The 15510-nt window shown below is 51.7% G+C and overlaps 1 protein-coding gene across 1 annotated transcript in view; it reads left to right on the top strand.

The window, feature by feature from the left end:
• Positions 1–2862: 2862 nt before the first annotated feature.
• LOC122364930 (tripartite motif-containing protein 2-like) overlaps positions 2863–15510 on the top strand; it is an 88888-nt gene continuing 76240 nt past the window's right edge. Inside the window, exons 1-3 of the mRNA XM_043335744.1 lie at positions 2863–2904; positions 5145–5609; positions 14568–14684. Of these exons, the coding sequence (XP_043191679.1) occupies positions 2863–2904; positions 5145–5609; positions 14568–14684 (624 nt within the window). The remainder of the gene's footprint in view (positions 2905–5144; positions 5610–14567; positions 14685–15510) is intronic.

The following is a 15510-nucleotide window of genomic DNA, read 5'->3' as shown; positions in this document are numbered from 1 at the left end:
CCGTCCGGGACAAAGCTATGGCTGACGTGCCGTTGACAACACAATGCATTACGTCCGATCCAGTGATTGAGAGTGACGCGAGATATGGTGGAAAACCTTCGCTGAATTCCGCCAGCTTTCTCTTATGTGCGATTTTGTGACAGCCTCTATTCGAAGTCAGACAGCTCGATTCAGAGATAGATGCAAGTTTCTGAGTAGCGCTTCGGATGCAGTTTTATTATTGCTGTGTAAAAATGTGATTTGACATGCACGCGAACAGCTGATGTTGCCCCATTTATGCGAAGTAGCTTCTTGTGTTTCGCGTGCCGGGAGCGTGATGTGTTTACGAGTTTCATCGATTAAATATTTCACAAATCCGGCTGGCATATTTGCCCATTGTTTTTCTGCTGTCGCTTTCCTCGCCCAGCTCGTCGAGTGGTCTGCGGGAGAGAAAACAGCGGCACTGTTCGCTGCGTGGCGCATAGCGTGCTGCCGACTGCCCGGAGTGCGTGCACGCGACACAGCCGGTTCCCGCTCCCCTCTTACAGCACACGAAGCACTGCACGGTGGCCGGCCCTGATCGTCCCCACTTGCCCCGCACAAACCTCGGGCGGTGCCGCCGAAATCAATACGGCCCGCCGCCCGCGGGACCGTCAAGGGCCCGGCTCCGCGGAAGGCAGTCAAGTTGCGCCCATCGATCCGCCATTCTCTGCGGACCCTCAGCCCGCCGACGGCCGGGCCGTGATGCAATCGATAAGGCGGGCCCAGTTTATGAATTCGCGGCCCATGGATCGCCGTCGTCGGAGGATTTATATCTGGAACGGGAGAGGCGGCGATCGGACTGCGATTCATCAGGATCCATCACTCCATTAGTCTCGGATAATCGCCACTATTTAGCGCAACGGGAGTGGTCCGGAGCCGAGCCATGGATTACTACCCGGCCGGCAGGTAACAGCGATAGACGGCAGAGCTAAACAGGTGTCCCTTCCTACCTCAGCGCGATATAGGGAGTGGCCCGGAGACATGGCCCACATTGTCGGTTCACCGAACGACGTCCTGCGATTATTTTATAGATCAGGGTCAGACATTCCAGTGACATTCCCGGGACCGGCTGGGGCGGTGTCACTCTCGGTCGGTACCTGGGCCGATCCACTGCTGAGGCCGCGTGCAGTCGGCCGTACTACCGGGATGGGCCCTGTCGGCTGGCCCGCCCGCAGGTACCGTTTGTGTTCAGCTCGGGTGATCTGATCCGGCCTTATCGCGTCCCATTCCCATCCTTGCGTGTCATGTCTACCGTCCCGTTTCGTGTTATCTGTTCCGTTTGGCGTTTTCGTCCTGTCTCTTTTTCTAATTTCGTTTGTTTTGCCGTCAACTTTGTTTCGTTTCCATCCGCTTATGGTTTTGGATTTTTGTCTCTGCATGTTTGGACTTGGGCCTGGACATTTCCTTTCTACCTGTCTCTTTTTGTCTGGCCACGTCCCGTTTCATTACGTCCCGCTTTTATCCCGTGTTGCCAAACCACCTCGCTCTCAGTCAGTTTTTGACCCGATTGTAGGTATGTTATTTTTACATTTTTTCCTTGGCGTAAGTTTTCTTTGCTCCTGTTTTATCGTCTCCTTGTGTTTTTTTCTCTTTCCATGCGTTCTCATTTCTAATTATTCCTATCATTTTCTTTCCTTCGTCTCGTTTCGTTCTCTCTTTTCCTCGTCCCGTTGCGTCCTCTCCTCTCCCGGTCCGCCGGTTCCCCTCCACGTGTGTTCGTGAACAGCCTTCGTGCCGGGGACAGCCCAGCGGGGGCTATTGTGCGCGCCGCAGTCACCCGTTACCCACGGCCGGCTGCGGTCAGTCGGGCTTTTTAGCGGCGTTTTTGCCGGCTGATTGTGCGTGACGTGCCACCGCGGCCGGCTGCCGGTCCGCCTGGTCCCCTCTCTGCCTCGACACGACTAGCACGGCAGTCTGGCTGGACTCATGGCACAGCAGAGCCGGATGTTAGCGCTTTGACGCAGTGCAGTTAGTTAGTCGAGCACGTTGCAGCGAAAACGCAGTTCAGCGCGTCAGTGCACCACACCGAAAAGTTCTGCAAAATAAAACGTAATGTTGCTATAGACCTGCGGTGAGGTATGTCACTGACGAATACCGTTCATCTCAGCTCACTGGAGCGGAGGGGCTCGTGAGTCAGTCCCGTGTCACGGACACCGCGGCTCCGTGAGCTCAGTCGAACGGCGTACTTCCGTCCGCCCCAGCCCGTGAACGCCACGCCGTGAGGAAACCTCGCGCGGCAGCCATAGCTCGGCACTTTCCCGGGCCACGAATCGATTAGAGGTTGAGATCGTTTGCGTATGTTTTCGTGTGAACTGGCGGCTGTCGAGCTTGATCGCTCTCCATGGTATTTACGCCGCACTTTCAAACATTCCAAACTCACTTCTGAAAGCTCTGAACGAACGACTGCACTCTCAAGGGTATGCAGTTGCAGCCTGTCTGCATAGTTCGATCCTAAATCTCTAGGGTCTTCTTACTCGAATTTTATCGTTGTTAGGCTTTCCATACACATGTCGTCGACAGTTGACTCTCCAAAAGCACCTGTTTACACCCACCCTAATATTGCCGCTCGCTGATCTCGATTAATGGGCCCAGTGTAAAATAAACCGCGATGTGAACCGGTTCCTAACCGGCACTCTGTTGGGCTGATCGGCCGCGGAGGGACGGTGATGTGCCAAATTCCAGCTGTGTTGGCTGCCGACACCGGATGGACGCCATGCGGGGCCGGTCAGCAGGTGGTCAGCGGTCAGTCAGCGGTCAGACGGACTCCAGGAACGGTCAGAAGTCAGTCGGTCTGCGTCAGAACATAATAATCTTTAAGCCGGTCATTACACAGGTAGTCGAATGACGTTCGGCCAGGAGTTGCTCGGTCGGCAGCTGATCATGGTCAGCGTTCAGCAGCCAATCAGCACAGCATACAGTCGTTCCTCACTCCTCACCCATCTGCAGGCCTCTCCGGTGGCGGCTATTTTCTGAGGTGCCACGTGGCGTGTGCCGCCGGCGCCTGCCAGCCCACCGGTGACGGATGGGGTTCATCAGCTGGTCGGCCGGGGGCGGGGGCGCGGGGCGTCCCCGTCGTCCTGCCAGTTGGGCGGCGGCCAGCCAGCCGTGCAATGTCACCCGACCCGGCTCAGTCCCGGCTCAGACCAAGCTCAGACCACCCAGACATGTGCTCCCGTCGCCCCGACCCCCACTGCTGCAGAGCTACGCCCACGCCGTTGGCTTCACTCGGCCCACCTCTCAGCAAATGCCAGCACAGCTTTCCATTTAGTCCAATTTATCTTGTGTCACCCTTATTTCATTTTCTTCAAAGTTCTAAGTTCTAATCGGAATTTCAGTCCAGCCTGAGGCTTTTAGTCCTAAACGTCCGCCTCTTTCGCGTTGCACCATCCAGGTACCGTCCCTCACAGGACGACAGTCCCTCGTTTCCAATCACCGGGGACCGGATGCTCGTTAGTTGGGACGTCTGGCGGGCCGACTGAGCCGGCGGTGCACTTCCGGTCGCCAGGTACTGTCGCTCTCTCAGGTATGGGGAGGGGTGGACCGTGGGAATCCGCACCAGTGGGCCACCGGCCAGCTGACGACCGGATGGGTCGGATCACGGAGAGACGGGGACAGAGACTGCGGGGTCACGGAGACACAGGCCGGAGCCAAGAGGCACAGAGAGACACGGGCTGGGTTCTTTGCGCAGACACGCCGCGGCTGGGGTCACGGAGACACAGAGACATAGACCGTAGGGTCATGGAGACTTAGAGACTACTCACACCGGGGTCAATAGAGATTAGAGACACAGACCGGGGTAACGGAGAGACACAGAGACAAAGACAAGGGTCATGGGGAGACATGGAGAAACAGACCGGGGTCACGGAGACAGAAGTCGGGGTTACGAAGACACAGACACATAGACCGAGGTCACGAAGACAGCTGCGCTATCTAGCTCTCTGAGACAATGGCTAAAATGGCTGCATGTCTCAGGCTGGTCACGGAGAAGTTGGCTGAAGTATCACGGAGAAGATGCTGAGTGTATGTGGCTGGGGACGTGGGGCTCACGGAAGCAGAGTTTCGACTTCTCGAGTCGGGGTCAATGGTCATGGAGGCAGCTGTCTGGAGTTGGAGTTGCTTGCGGCCACGCCTCACAGAGATGAGAGATGCCTGGCTGAGCTACACAGGATGCGATGAGTAAAAAAAGGTCTCGACTTTTCGGAGCTAATGCTGTAGTTTCGTAGTCCTTTTGCCTTCCGATAATGTGACCTAGGCCGTAGGCTGGAGGATATCCAGTCAAGTTTTATGGCGGCCCTCCATCTCCATTCTCTCGTTCAGCTCACCTGGAATTAAGCGTGACATTTACCGTCTCCGTTATAACAATAAAACTGTCACTATCTATCTGGACCTCCGCCCAACATTCCGCGAGCTTGTTAGTGCCGGTATGCAGCGATCCGTCTTGAGTGATTTTATTTGATTCTGCGCCAGTCCCGCTAGCATAGAGTCTAACCAGAATCTCGAGAATCAGAATCAAACGAGAAGGTAGCTTTTCATCACTATTCAATCGCCCGACATGCCTTTCCCTAACAAGGGAATGCTGTCCTCAGATACCATGCCAGTCATGCATTTCTGGCCATACCGCCGTGTGCGCCGCCTGTTGACCGCCTTGCTCGTCTGACCGCCCGGCGGGCCACTTGCCCAAATCGATTTGTGTATGACGTCATCTCTCCCCGGCGGCCCCGAAACGCTCCGCCCCCCAGAGGGCGTCGTAAGCACCGACGCTAGGGGGTGGGGTGGGGTGGGGGTGAGGGGACGGTCGATGGCCAGCGCTGCAGCCAGCTTCCATTGCAGGGCGTGGGCAAACACCGAACACGTGGTTCGACGTCGTCGACGCGACGACCTCGACGCGGCGGCGCTAGCAGTGGCAGCAGCGGGTGGGCGGGTATGTTGTTTGTAAAAGCTACCGTTGAAGTCATTTCACTGTTACCGTGTTACGAAATGTTTCACCAGTATCAAACGTAACGTGACCGGCGACTGCACGGGATGTGACGGGAGGGAATGTAACGCGCGTGACGGTGCCGGTGTTGTGACGGTGTGACGTTACCCGAGCTGTAACGTGACGTGACACAGTGTCTGTCCGACAGATGGAGGCTGGAGAGACTCCGCACACCAACGGGCTCCGGGCGACAGCCGCCGAGAACGGTCTCAGCAGTGGTGGTCTCCAGGGACGGGACAGCGGCCCAGGGCCAGGGCCGGGGACAGGCCCCGTGAGGCGGGTTACCATCGCCGACGGGCCGCCGGCGGTCAGCGGTGGCAGTGACGGCGCCAGTGACGGCCGCAGTGACGGCCGCAGTGACGGCGCCAGTGACGGCATCGGCAGGGGCTCAGTGTCGCCGCCCGTGGTGAAGCCTGCAGTGAAACCGAAGCCGGTGATGCGGCCTGTGGTGAAGTCCGGTGACGCGGTGACGACCGGTGACAGTGTGGCGGTCAGTGATGGTGTGACCGGGAGGGGTGTGTCCGGCACGGTGTCCGGTCAGTCCGCGGACACGGACACGGACAGACCGGCGCTACGCTGTGCCATCTGTGGACAACACTTCCGGAACCCGAAGGTAAGGAAGACTGAAATATGTGCTTACTATCCCTTGTCATTGGGTGGGATGTTAGACCCAGTTGGCCATCATTCCTAAACATTCCCTGCGGACCCGTGGTCCCAACAGACATCTCCCGCAAGGGTCGGTCGGTTCGTATACATATCCGCCATTCCTCACCGTTTCCGGCGAACACATTGCTACCACCTCACCATTCCTCGAACGTCTTTCACCGCTGACCGGAGCTCTCCAGGAACCGGTGCAGGTCGCTGCTGCCTGGCTTCATCAGCCGTACTTACTTCCGTGTCTCTCCAGTAATTGGATCGGTGTGCCCTGGTCGAGTAGGTACGGGTCGCTGCGCCGACGAAGGCAACAGAGCAGCCGCTGCCGGACTCGTTATCTGCCGGATAACGGATGTAGCTGTATGCGCTTGGCACACACTGATATCAATTACAGATCTGTGCTTTTTGTGCGTATTGCTACAGGAAAATAGATTGTTTTTTTAATCATTAATCCATATCCATAGGATTTAAGGCAGTTTGTCCTGGTAATAAGCCCTAGATTCAAGTGTTCACCTGGCAGCAAACAATAAATTAGAAACCGCATGCATTAAATTAGAAACCGCATGTACTGTACCTACTTTGGAACCGGGACACTCACCTGACCTGACCTGACCTGACCTTTTGTGGCCGTTTTCTGACCTGACCCGTGACCATGACTTGCATATCGCTTCACGGCTAAATCTATCGTTTGGCTGTGTTAAACCAGCCATCGAGGGCCGCTGAGAATAACAGTTTATCTCCGGAACTCCAGTTGGAATGTGTGTGTCTGTGTGTGTGCGTGTGTGTATATATAGGATTGTGTTTAGAGCCCCAAAGGGTATATCACCATGGAATCTGATACACATCGAAATGGTCGCAAGCCCTAGATTGTTTCAGATACTTGTGATTGCTGGTTTTGCGCTTATTTGATCACTCTGTTTGCGTGTCATACTGCAGATGCATTCCTTCTGCTTCTCTGCTATAATTTCAACAGCCTTCTCTTGAGGCGTCCCGAAGCACCGGCTAGGTGTGACCTTCTTCTCTGACATGCACGAGTCACGCACAGGACGCGTAACATTCTGTGACGTTCTTACCTTGTCACGTCTCCGTGGGATCAGACTTGTAAACGATTCAAAAAAATTCAATCAATTCAATCACGACTCACTTGATGAAATGACCGATTCAATCATAACTCAATCAAACAGTCTGATTTTCAAGCGATTCAATCACGACTCATGGACCTTGTGATTCAACTCAATCACGACTCATCCCATTATCAGTGATTCAGGGAATGACTCAACTCATGATTTAAGTCAACGCGATTCAATCAAGATGTTATATAGAATATATACATATGTGATATCAATTTAAGACATTTTTGGAAACTGATACCAAACAGATACCAACCAAATACACTAGGAGAATACCAAAAAACATAGAAAAGTACTAAATCTATACTGAACTCAACAAAGTTGTAGCTATTTATATAAATACGGTGTAAAGATGGTAATTTAAGTACAGAAAACACAAGTTCTGTTACAAATGAAGCTACCACAGTACTTATAAAAATTAATTTATTGGCTTGGCGCTTGCAAAAAACATGCAAAATTGCACAGAACACTACCACATATTATCAGCATCATCGAAAAGGACCAAAATTTGCAAATCAATTGTGATACCCAAACTAAAATAGCTGGTGATCAGCCATTAAAAAAATATTGATTGATACTTTAGGAAGCAGTGGTAAAGCCGGTAAAGCATTACACAGGACTTGACATTTTCGGCGTGCTACAAGTTTTCTTTACTATCAAGAATACGGAATATCGACACATACGAAGCTATTCAATAGTTACATAATATAAATTGAATGCTCTCATGATTAAACTACCTCAACCATCCATATCTTCAATGACAAAATAACAATTCCAAGCCCGCCCCACGACACCAAACTTCATACGCGGCGGAGCTGAGTTGCAAGTTGTAAAGGCCTGGTCAGTTCGCGTTTTCTGCGTGCGTTTTTTGCTTTTGCGAGTTTGCGTGATTTGCATAATATGGTTCAAGAAAGAAACGATATTATGTTTTGTTTTTGTTATATTTTTATACAAAAAAAAAAATTATTAAATTATTATAAAAGGTTTTATTAACTTTTAAATAATATACGCAAAACACGCAAGCTCGCAAAAAACGCACGCAGAACACGCATAGTGTAGCCAGGACTTTAGTACTGAAGTACGCATGCTCCAAAAAGGCCTTTAACCCCAGACCGAGGTCCGCAGTCCTCGGCACCAGTATGCCATCCTCGACATTTCGAGCATTTGCCTCATTTACTGTGGACCAAAAACATCAGGTGTGCGTCCTGAAAACGGATTTAGGCACCATTTGGTCCACCTGAGGACATATCCTCATTGTCATGTATATATATAAAATACATAGTTGTTATTTTTAGATTCAATTAAGCATATTTATGCATGCGTGTGAAACAGTTTTTATTCTGTCCAGTCCATTAAAGAAAAAATATCAAACAGTAAAAATCTAAATTGGTTTGGCAATATGTATTTAGCCCAGCACTAGGTAGTTGCAGCCGGCCCCCGCCGAAGTTAGTTGGTAGCACTGCTGCTCCACGGCGTACATTTCCTACCAGCCCATAGGGTTTACATGTTAAATGGCCTGTTTTCAGCGAGCGATATCTCGGTCGACCTTTCAAGGAATCAATGGTTCTTAGTCTCAAATGATAGATCGATGAATTTTCTTTAGACAATTCCTCTACCATTTTTCACGAAACCCAGCCGATCTTCTACGGCGTACAGGTTAAAGATTTCTCTGCACGCCAGCACCCGCGATCCGCTTCTCCGATCATCGGTGCGCGGCCCTCGGTAGCGCAGTCGGTAGCGTATCGGGATACGGATCCGAGGGTCGTGAGTTCGAATCCTGGGAGCGCAGCGTGATTCTGGCTAGAATTGAATGATATAGATTCTTGAATGTTTGCATAATTACGGAGCGAGCGAAGCGAGCGTAGTCTTTCCTTAGATTAACGGAAATTTCTGAGTATGAGCGGCCGGCCGTGCGGACGCTTTTGCGAGGCTTATATCTCAGCAACCACTTGACCGATTTACACGGGGTAATTTTTGTAGGGTAGCTTCATTCCTTCTACCAAGTATTGGACTATTCCCGATGCATGTGGGTGACCCCTTATGCACGTGCCACGTGCAAAACGAAGAGGTGTCAGTTTTGTAATTGTTGCAATATCTCGGTAACTGCTTGGCCGATTGCGCTGAAAGTTGGCATGTAGATAGGCACCCACTAGGCACTGCATATCCATGTGCCAGAGTTGGGGTGCTAGTGCACGTGCGCACGTGCAGGGGTCGTTTCCAGATCTCGAGAACGGCTGGACCGATTGCGCTCAAATTTGGTACACGGTTAGGGACCAGTTAGTAGGGTGCCGTGCACAAGTCAGCTGGGATCCATTTTGCACGTGCGCACGTGCAGGGTGCCGCTCCCAGATCTCGAGAACGGCTGGGCCGATTGTGCTCAAATTTGGCACATCGCTAGAAACCGGTCAGTAGGGTGCCGTGCACAAGTCAGTTGGAGGTACCCCCTCGAAATTTCGCACGTGCAAGACTCACCCCCTCGCTCGCTCCGTTAGTCGCCCCAAAAGGCGCTATACTGGTCAATTATTAATACCTAATTGAATGTATCTGCCCACTAATCGGCCCCTAAAACCTGTTATTTTAGAAATTTAAGAAATGAATGTCACGTGCGCGTCACAACTGCCAACCATAAGCGTTACCATATTCTAGTTTGAACTAACTTTTTGCTAGTCCCGACCACATATAGTAGGTTTTCGAGTAGATATACTAGAAATTCCTACCAAAGTTCGTCCTACCCTTCACTCAATATACCCTGGTTGCAGCGTATATTGACGCGGCTGCGACATAAAAGCATATTTTGCGTTGTTTCCATGTGGCAAATATTGCGAGCAGTCTGACAAATCTCTAATCCGAATTTAGCATCGAATGCAAAACTGTTAGCGGTCCTCAAAACTGGAAGGTGAAGAACACCAAACGGATAAAGATTGTTTGTTGAGCTATGAAAACAATAGTTTTTGGGTGATGGTGGAGGTGATGGGAAGGTGGTTGTTTTTTTAATACCTAGTAGGGTATGTATCTACTTTTTGCCATTGTATCTTTACTTTTGTGTAATTGGGAGCCACCACGGCAATATGTGACAGATCCATCAATGCTCATAAGCCAAGGTATTCCAATATTTACGTTGATAGGTAAACGCTGATTCTGCTGGGAAATGTAGGTAAAGTGAGTGAGAAGACCATGGATTAGATCAAGCAATTTATGACCCTTAGCCCAAAATCAAATCAGTAACTGAGGTTACCAAATTATGATGTGAACATGCATTGTGTTTTCATCAATATGTTTTGCTTGTTCACAAATGTCCTGTTGAAACAGGGTATTGAAAATATAAAGATTAACATGATATCATAAACATGTGTGTTGAGCAATGTGCGCCTCCTTACTGCTACTGTTAACTTGATTACTATACTGATTTTAGGGCACTGGAATGAAACTTTACATTCATTTTTTCATCTTCATGTATTGACATTTATGTATAATTTTGTGTTTACAGTTTGATTAAAAACTTGAAACAAAATTTCTATGTTTTTCAATTATGATAGCTGTGCGCATTTATAATACTGACAAAATACCTAACAAATTTGCAGTGCATTGTGTGTGACTATGATGCAAATAGCACATATATTTCTACATAATATAGTACTAAATATGGTCATAACTTCAATTTGCAGCACATGGTGATTGAATCATTTTGTTAATTCAATCAACTTGAATCGATGAGTTGCCGATTCAATCACTTGCAGTTGCCATGTGTGACCGATTCAATCAGGATTCATATGGTGACAAGAGGTGATTCAACCGACTCAATCACAGTGAGTCGGCATTTTCAAGCGATTCATGAGAATCGATTCAATCAGAGTTGAATCGCTTACAAGTCTGCGTGGGATGGCCATGTAACGCTCGTGTGTGACGGTCGCTGTCGGTCGTCGCGGAGGCCCCAGCTGTGACCTGTCGCTCCCATCCCCACCCCCACACCCTGTCCCCGTCCCATCCCTAGTGCAGGGCGACCGACTCTCAGATCGATACGCGTTCCTCGCGGCTCTGCCAACCGTGCAGCGGAGCTATACTCACAGACATGTGTAGTCGGTGTCTAGCTGACTGTTCGCTCGGAAGTGCAACACCGTACCTATATTTGACGGTATACCTATAATACGGAGAAGCACGTGTTTTGTACACCTGGGTCGGAAACTTTGACATGCAGCACGGCACTTCCGATAATGCAGACATACTCGTACGTGTATAGCGACGGGTGAACGCGAGTATGGAGACGGTTCTGAATATGGGACATGGGCATGCATGAAAAAGATTTGCAAGGCGCATCGCGATGTGCAATTGCCCGTAACAACTTAAATTGAACACAAGCGAATACTATAGCGAATACTATGCCTTGCATTCTTTAGCCATTTGATATATACCTACATATTTAGGTAATTATGATAATTGTACAATGCACGTGAGCATGAACATTAACGTGACAAATAGGCGGACGGAAGGCATGGACTTTTTTATTCATAGGTACTCTCTCGGAAAGTACGTATGTATGTATGGACGTGTCTATGTACGTACAAACCTGTGCACAAATTTTGCGCCAATTATTTACACCAATGCCTATGGATTTCTAAAAGCAGCATGGAATGTGAACTATGCTGGCACCATCGAGGTCTTCGTCGTCTTCACGTTAAACTCTCTGCGTTTGATTATCGTTTCCAAGCTCTGAACCGTTCGATATTCTCAGACCATTTCCTGAACCGTTGCTGTCATACTTCTCGACCATTCGTTATTTTGGGGACTGAACTGCGCTTTACAATATACAGAAATCCCAGCACGACTGCGCCTGAGCTGCAGGACTGGGGTCGGGTGGAGTGTTGTTTGATGACCAAATGCTCCTCCCCCGGCCTGCCGTCGTGGCTCGTGTCGCCGTCAGCGGACCACTATCTGCCAGTCGCGACAGACAGGCGGCTCGCTGGGAACGGGGGCGCCGGCCACACCTGCACAGACGCGCCGCGCCGTGCAATGTGCACTATGCACCGTGCATGCAGCGAATGCTGTGCAGCGCTCTGCTTGGGGTGAGATTGTGCCGCCCCGCTGCCGGCTGGGGATGGGCGGGACCGGAGATTTGTCGTGTCGTGAATCCGGGGATTGTATTGTCGCTCCGATTTCTCTCACGTGGCAGATAATGCCTGCGGTGCACAATGCATGTCGTTCTTGCAATTATCCCGTTATTAGTATAATTCGGTGGCTTACTGGCTCATTATAAAAAGAAAAATTCTTGTGACGTAAATTTCGTGTGACGGAAGGGTGAATAACTTTTTGAGCCAGGAATTTGGGAAAATAGATCCAAATTCCAATTGCACCAACCAATGAGTGGATGGACATGACTTCTATCAAAACAAAGAATGTTATCACCAGCTGGTCGAAGGCACAGAACTGTCGGACTGTTTTTGCTATTTGGTGCTCTCTGCACGGCATCGGACCAATGCTCAGCAGGCTCGTCTCTGTCTTTTAAAAGACAGAGACGGCATTGACCCACAAACTGTGGCTCTGCTGTTGGAAACGCGCGTGCTCTTCAGCTGGTAATCCTGCTGAGAGCTCTCCCATCACAGCCTATCCGTGCTCATCGCTCCCCTCTTCTGTCAGAGCTGCCGGCGTCTCTTCCAGCATCGTCGCGATTAGATCCCGAGCAAACGTCATCACTCTTTGTGAAGACGTATGGCCGCTTAAGTCTGACCAGTGACCACATGAGTCATCCTAAGCTTCTTACTTCCCTCCAGCCTAGATCGCCTTCGTTCGTCAGCTCCTCTGCCCACCTCTCCCTCCCTCCCACAGTCAGCTGACCTTTCCTTCCCTCCCATAGTCAACCCACCTCTCCCTCCTCCGCATCAGCCCAGCTCCCTCGCGTCGTCAGCCCACCTCTCCCTTCCATAGACACTTCTTCCACAGCCAGCCCACCTTCCTCTCATAGCCAGCCCACCTCTCCCTCCCCGCGTCGTCCACCCCGCTCCCTCCCTCCGTCGCCGCCGGCGGAGCCGCCAGGCCGGCCGTTGCACGGGTGACGGCCCGCCGGCCCGTGGCCCGGAGCGGGACTTTTACCTACCCGCCGGCCCGGGACGTTTCCGGTGAAGGCCTCCGTCCGGCACCGACCGCTAATTGTCGGCCATTGTGGTCGGTATATGGTCTAAACGATTGCCGCCTCTGCTCGGACGCCATCCGCCCTGTCCCCGTTCAGCCCTCGGTCCCGCCCACCCGGGCTTCCCTGGTCCAAATCAGCACTTCGTCCCACCTGACGCCCGTCCTGAGCAGGTTCAACACCGATTCTGTCCGCCCTTTCTTAGTCCACGACTCACTCCTGCTCGTCCTACCGTCCAAAACATCGCCCCACCCTTTCTGGTCAGTCTAACTCGCAGTCTAGTCCATCGCATAGCCCGTCAGCACCACACTGCATTCGCCGCCCTCCATCGCCGCCTAGTTTGGTTTCGAGGCCAGCCGCCGCCCCAACTGCTCCATACTCGGTACTTTCCGGGTCCATTCGGCCTGGTCATCCCCGTGCGACTCCCACTGTGACTCTGACTCTGACTCGGGTCATCGGCCGGCGTGCACGTCTCGGGCGGCTGCGGCAGCTGCCAGGCGCCTGCAGCGCGGCTGCAGCCCGGCCCGGCCTGCGGGCAAGGCCGGACGCGCCGCCCGGGCCGCCGCTGTCGGCGCCGCGTGCCTTCACGGCCGACCGCCGGCGCCACGGGCCCGTGTCGGCACGTCGCAGGCCGCGCTGCCGGCCGAGCGGTGCCGCACGTTAGGTTTACGGCCGGGTTTCGCACGGAGCGCACCGGACATGGCCGGCGAGAATTAATCTGGTGGCCAGCCGACGAGACGGGTTTTTGCACAGCCGACAGTTGCTGAAACGCCGCCGGAAGTCGGTGAGAAACTCAACAATTTATGGCGATGATACCGTGGTTTTGTGGGCACGGACGAGCACGGCGATTTTCGGTCAGAACGGGAGTCTGATAGAAGGTTACGTGCGTGAAATGCGCGGTGGATGATATTCAGAGGTAGGTGGCTGGGAATCGTGGAGGTGGGTGAACACGGCTGATGACAACCGTTTTGTGACGGTGTGAACTTTCTGAAACTCAATGGCTTCATCGGACCGAATGCATGCACAATTTTATACGCTACTGCACGATGCAGTGTGCACACTTAGCTGGAAATAGCTGTCTTACATAGCACTTCTGTGATGGATGCTCATGTGATGGATGCTATAGGGTGAATGAATGTGATGTGACCTCCGTGAGCGACGCTGAGAAGATATATGTAGCATACCTACCTGGCGTCGCGAATGCTGTCGTGCCGGGAGGGCCTAGAGGGCCCCTCCTGACACCGGAGGGAGCGTCACGGAAGTGATGACGGAGAGAGGAATGATGAGCGAAACGACCGGTTCCTCTTCGCCTCTCGCCCGGCGTGCTGTTCTAGCTAATGGTTTTGTTTTGCTACCGCCAACCGCTCGCCCGCCCCGCTCCGACGCCGTCCCGCCCCCGTCCCCAACCGTCACCATAACACCGTTAGCGTCGCAACGTTATCTATTGGTCAGAAAAATCGATGAAGGCAACGTTGATGATATTGTTAATATCCTGCAAGGCAAGTCTTGACGAGCTGAGTAAGTGAATTGAGATCAGAGATGTGAGAGGGTAAATAACATTCGTCAGCTGAGAGTTGAGACGGTGCAATGTGACTGCTATGCCTCCCTCAGCAGTCAGCTGATCTGGTGTGACCAGACCTCTAACCACTGTATCTCTCTGCCACAGATCCTGCCGTGTCTGCACACATTCTGCCAGCACTGCCTGCGCCGCCACGTGCCCCCGGAGAGCCTGTCGGTCTCGTGCCCCAGCTGCAAGTGCCACTCGATCCTCCCGCCGGCCGGGGTGAGTACCGGGGAAGATAGGGTGAGACGGGGGAGAAGAAGGTAAGAAGGGTAGGTGTGTACCGGGGGAGATAGGGTGAGACGGGTGAGAAGAAGATAAGAAGGGTAGGTTTGTACCGGGGGAGATAGGGTGCAGAGACTGGCGAGAGGTAGTTGAGAGCGACATAAGATGTGAGAGGAGAGAAGGAAGCGTGCATGAATGGACAGTGAAAAAAATCATCAAACGTTAGGGTGGGTGAAGTAAGTATAAGAGAAGATACCCATCGGCCATCGGGGAGAATATAAGTGCAAGGGAGATAAGATGGGCCTTAAAAGTAGGTACTCATGCTAGCGATGGGCGAGGAACAAACGACGTTATTATTAAAGGTGATCGCTGACCACCATTACATTAAGGGCGTGCAACGTGCATGCCTTCATGGGTGCATGCGTCGGCAATTTCTGCCTCGTAATTTAATTACTGTGAGGTGAGGATGCAAATGCATGCCAATTCATCAGACAGATGCGCCTCGCATGTTCCATTTCGTACACGCCCCATAACGGTGTGGAGCGTGGAATATTCGGCGGATCTCATCGTAAGGCCTGCTTCGCTCCTCACCTCGAAAGGAGCGATGATTGACAACCAGCATAAGTAATGCAAATCCTTTGTCTGTGATTATTACATAACGGATGGGATAGCTATTATTTCAAGGCTAGGTTATTTTTAGTTTGGTTAGGTGTCATGATTTATTGTTGGGGCCTTAGCCGTAGGTGGGAATGGACCTAATCGACCGTGCAACTTCTCACCAATGCACTGAGCCAAAAATAGACGACTTTGCAGCCAATCTAAG

Source organism: Amphibalanus amphitrite, unplaced genomic scaffold (genome assembly GCF_019059575.1).
Source record: "Amphibalanus amphitrite isolate SeventyFive unplaced genomic scaffold, NRLGWU_Aamphi_draft 000028F_arrow, whole genome shotgun sequence".
Classification (NCBI taxonomy): domain Eukaryota; kingdom Metazoa; phylum Arthropoda; class Thecostraca; order Balanomorpha; family Balanidae; genus Amphibalanus; species Amphibalanus amphitrite.
Note: the sequence above shows the minus strand (reverse complement) of the source record. Positions and strands in the feature narration are given on the sequence as shown.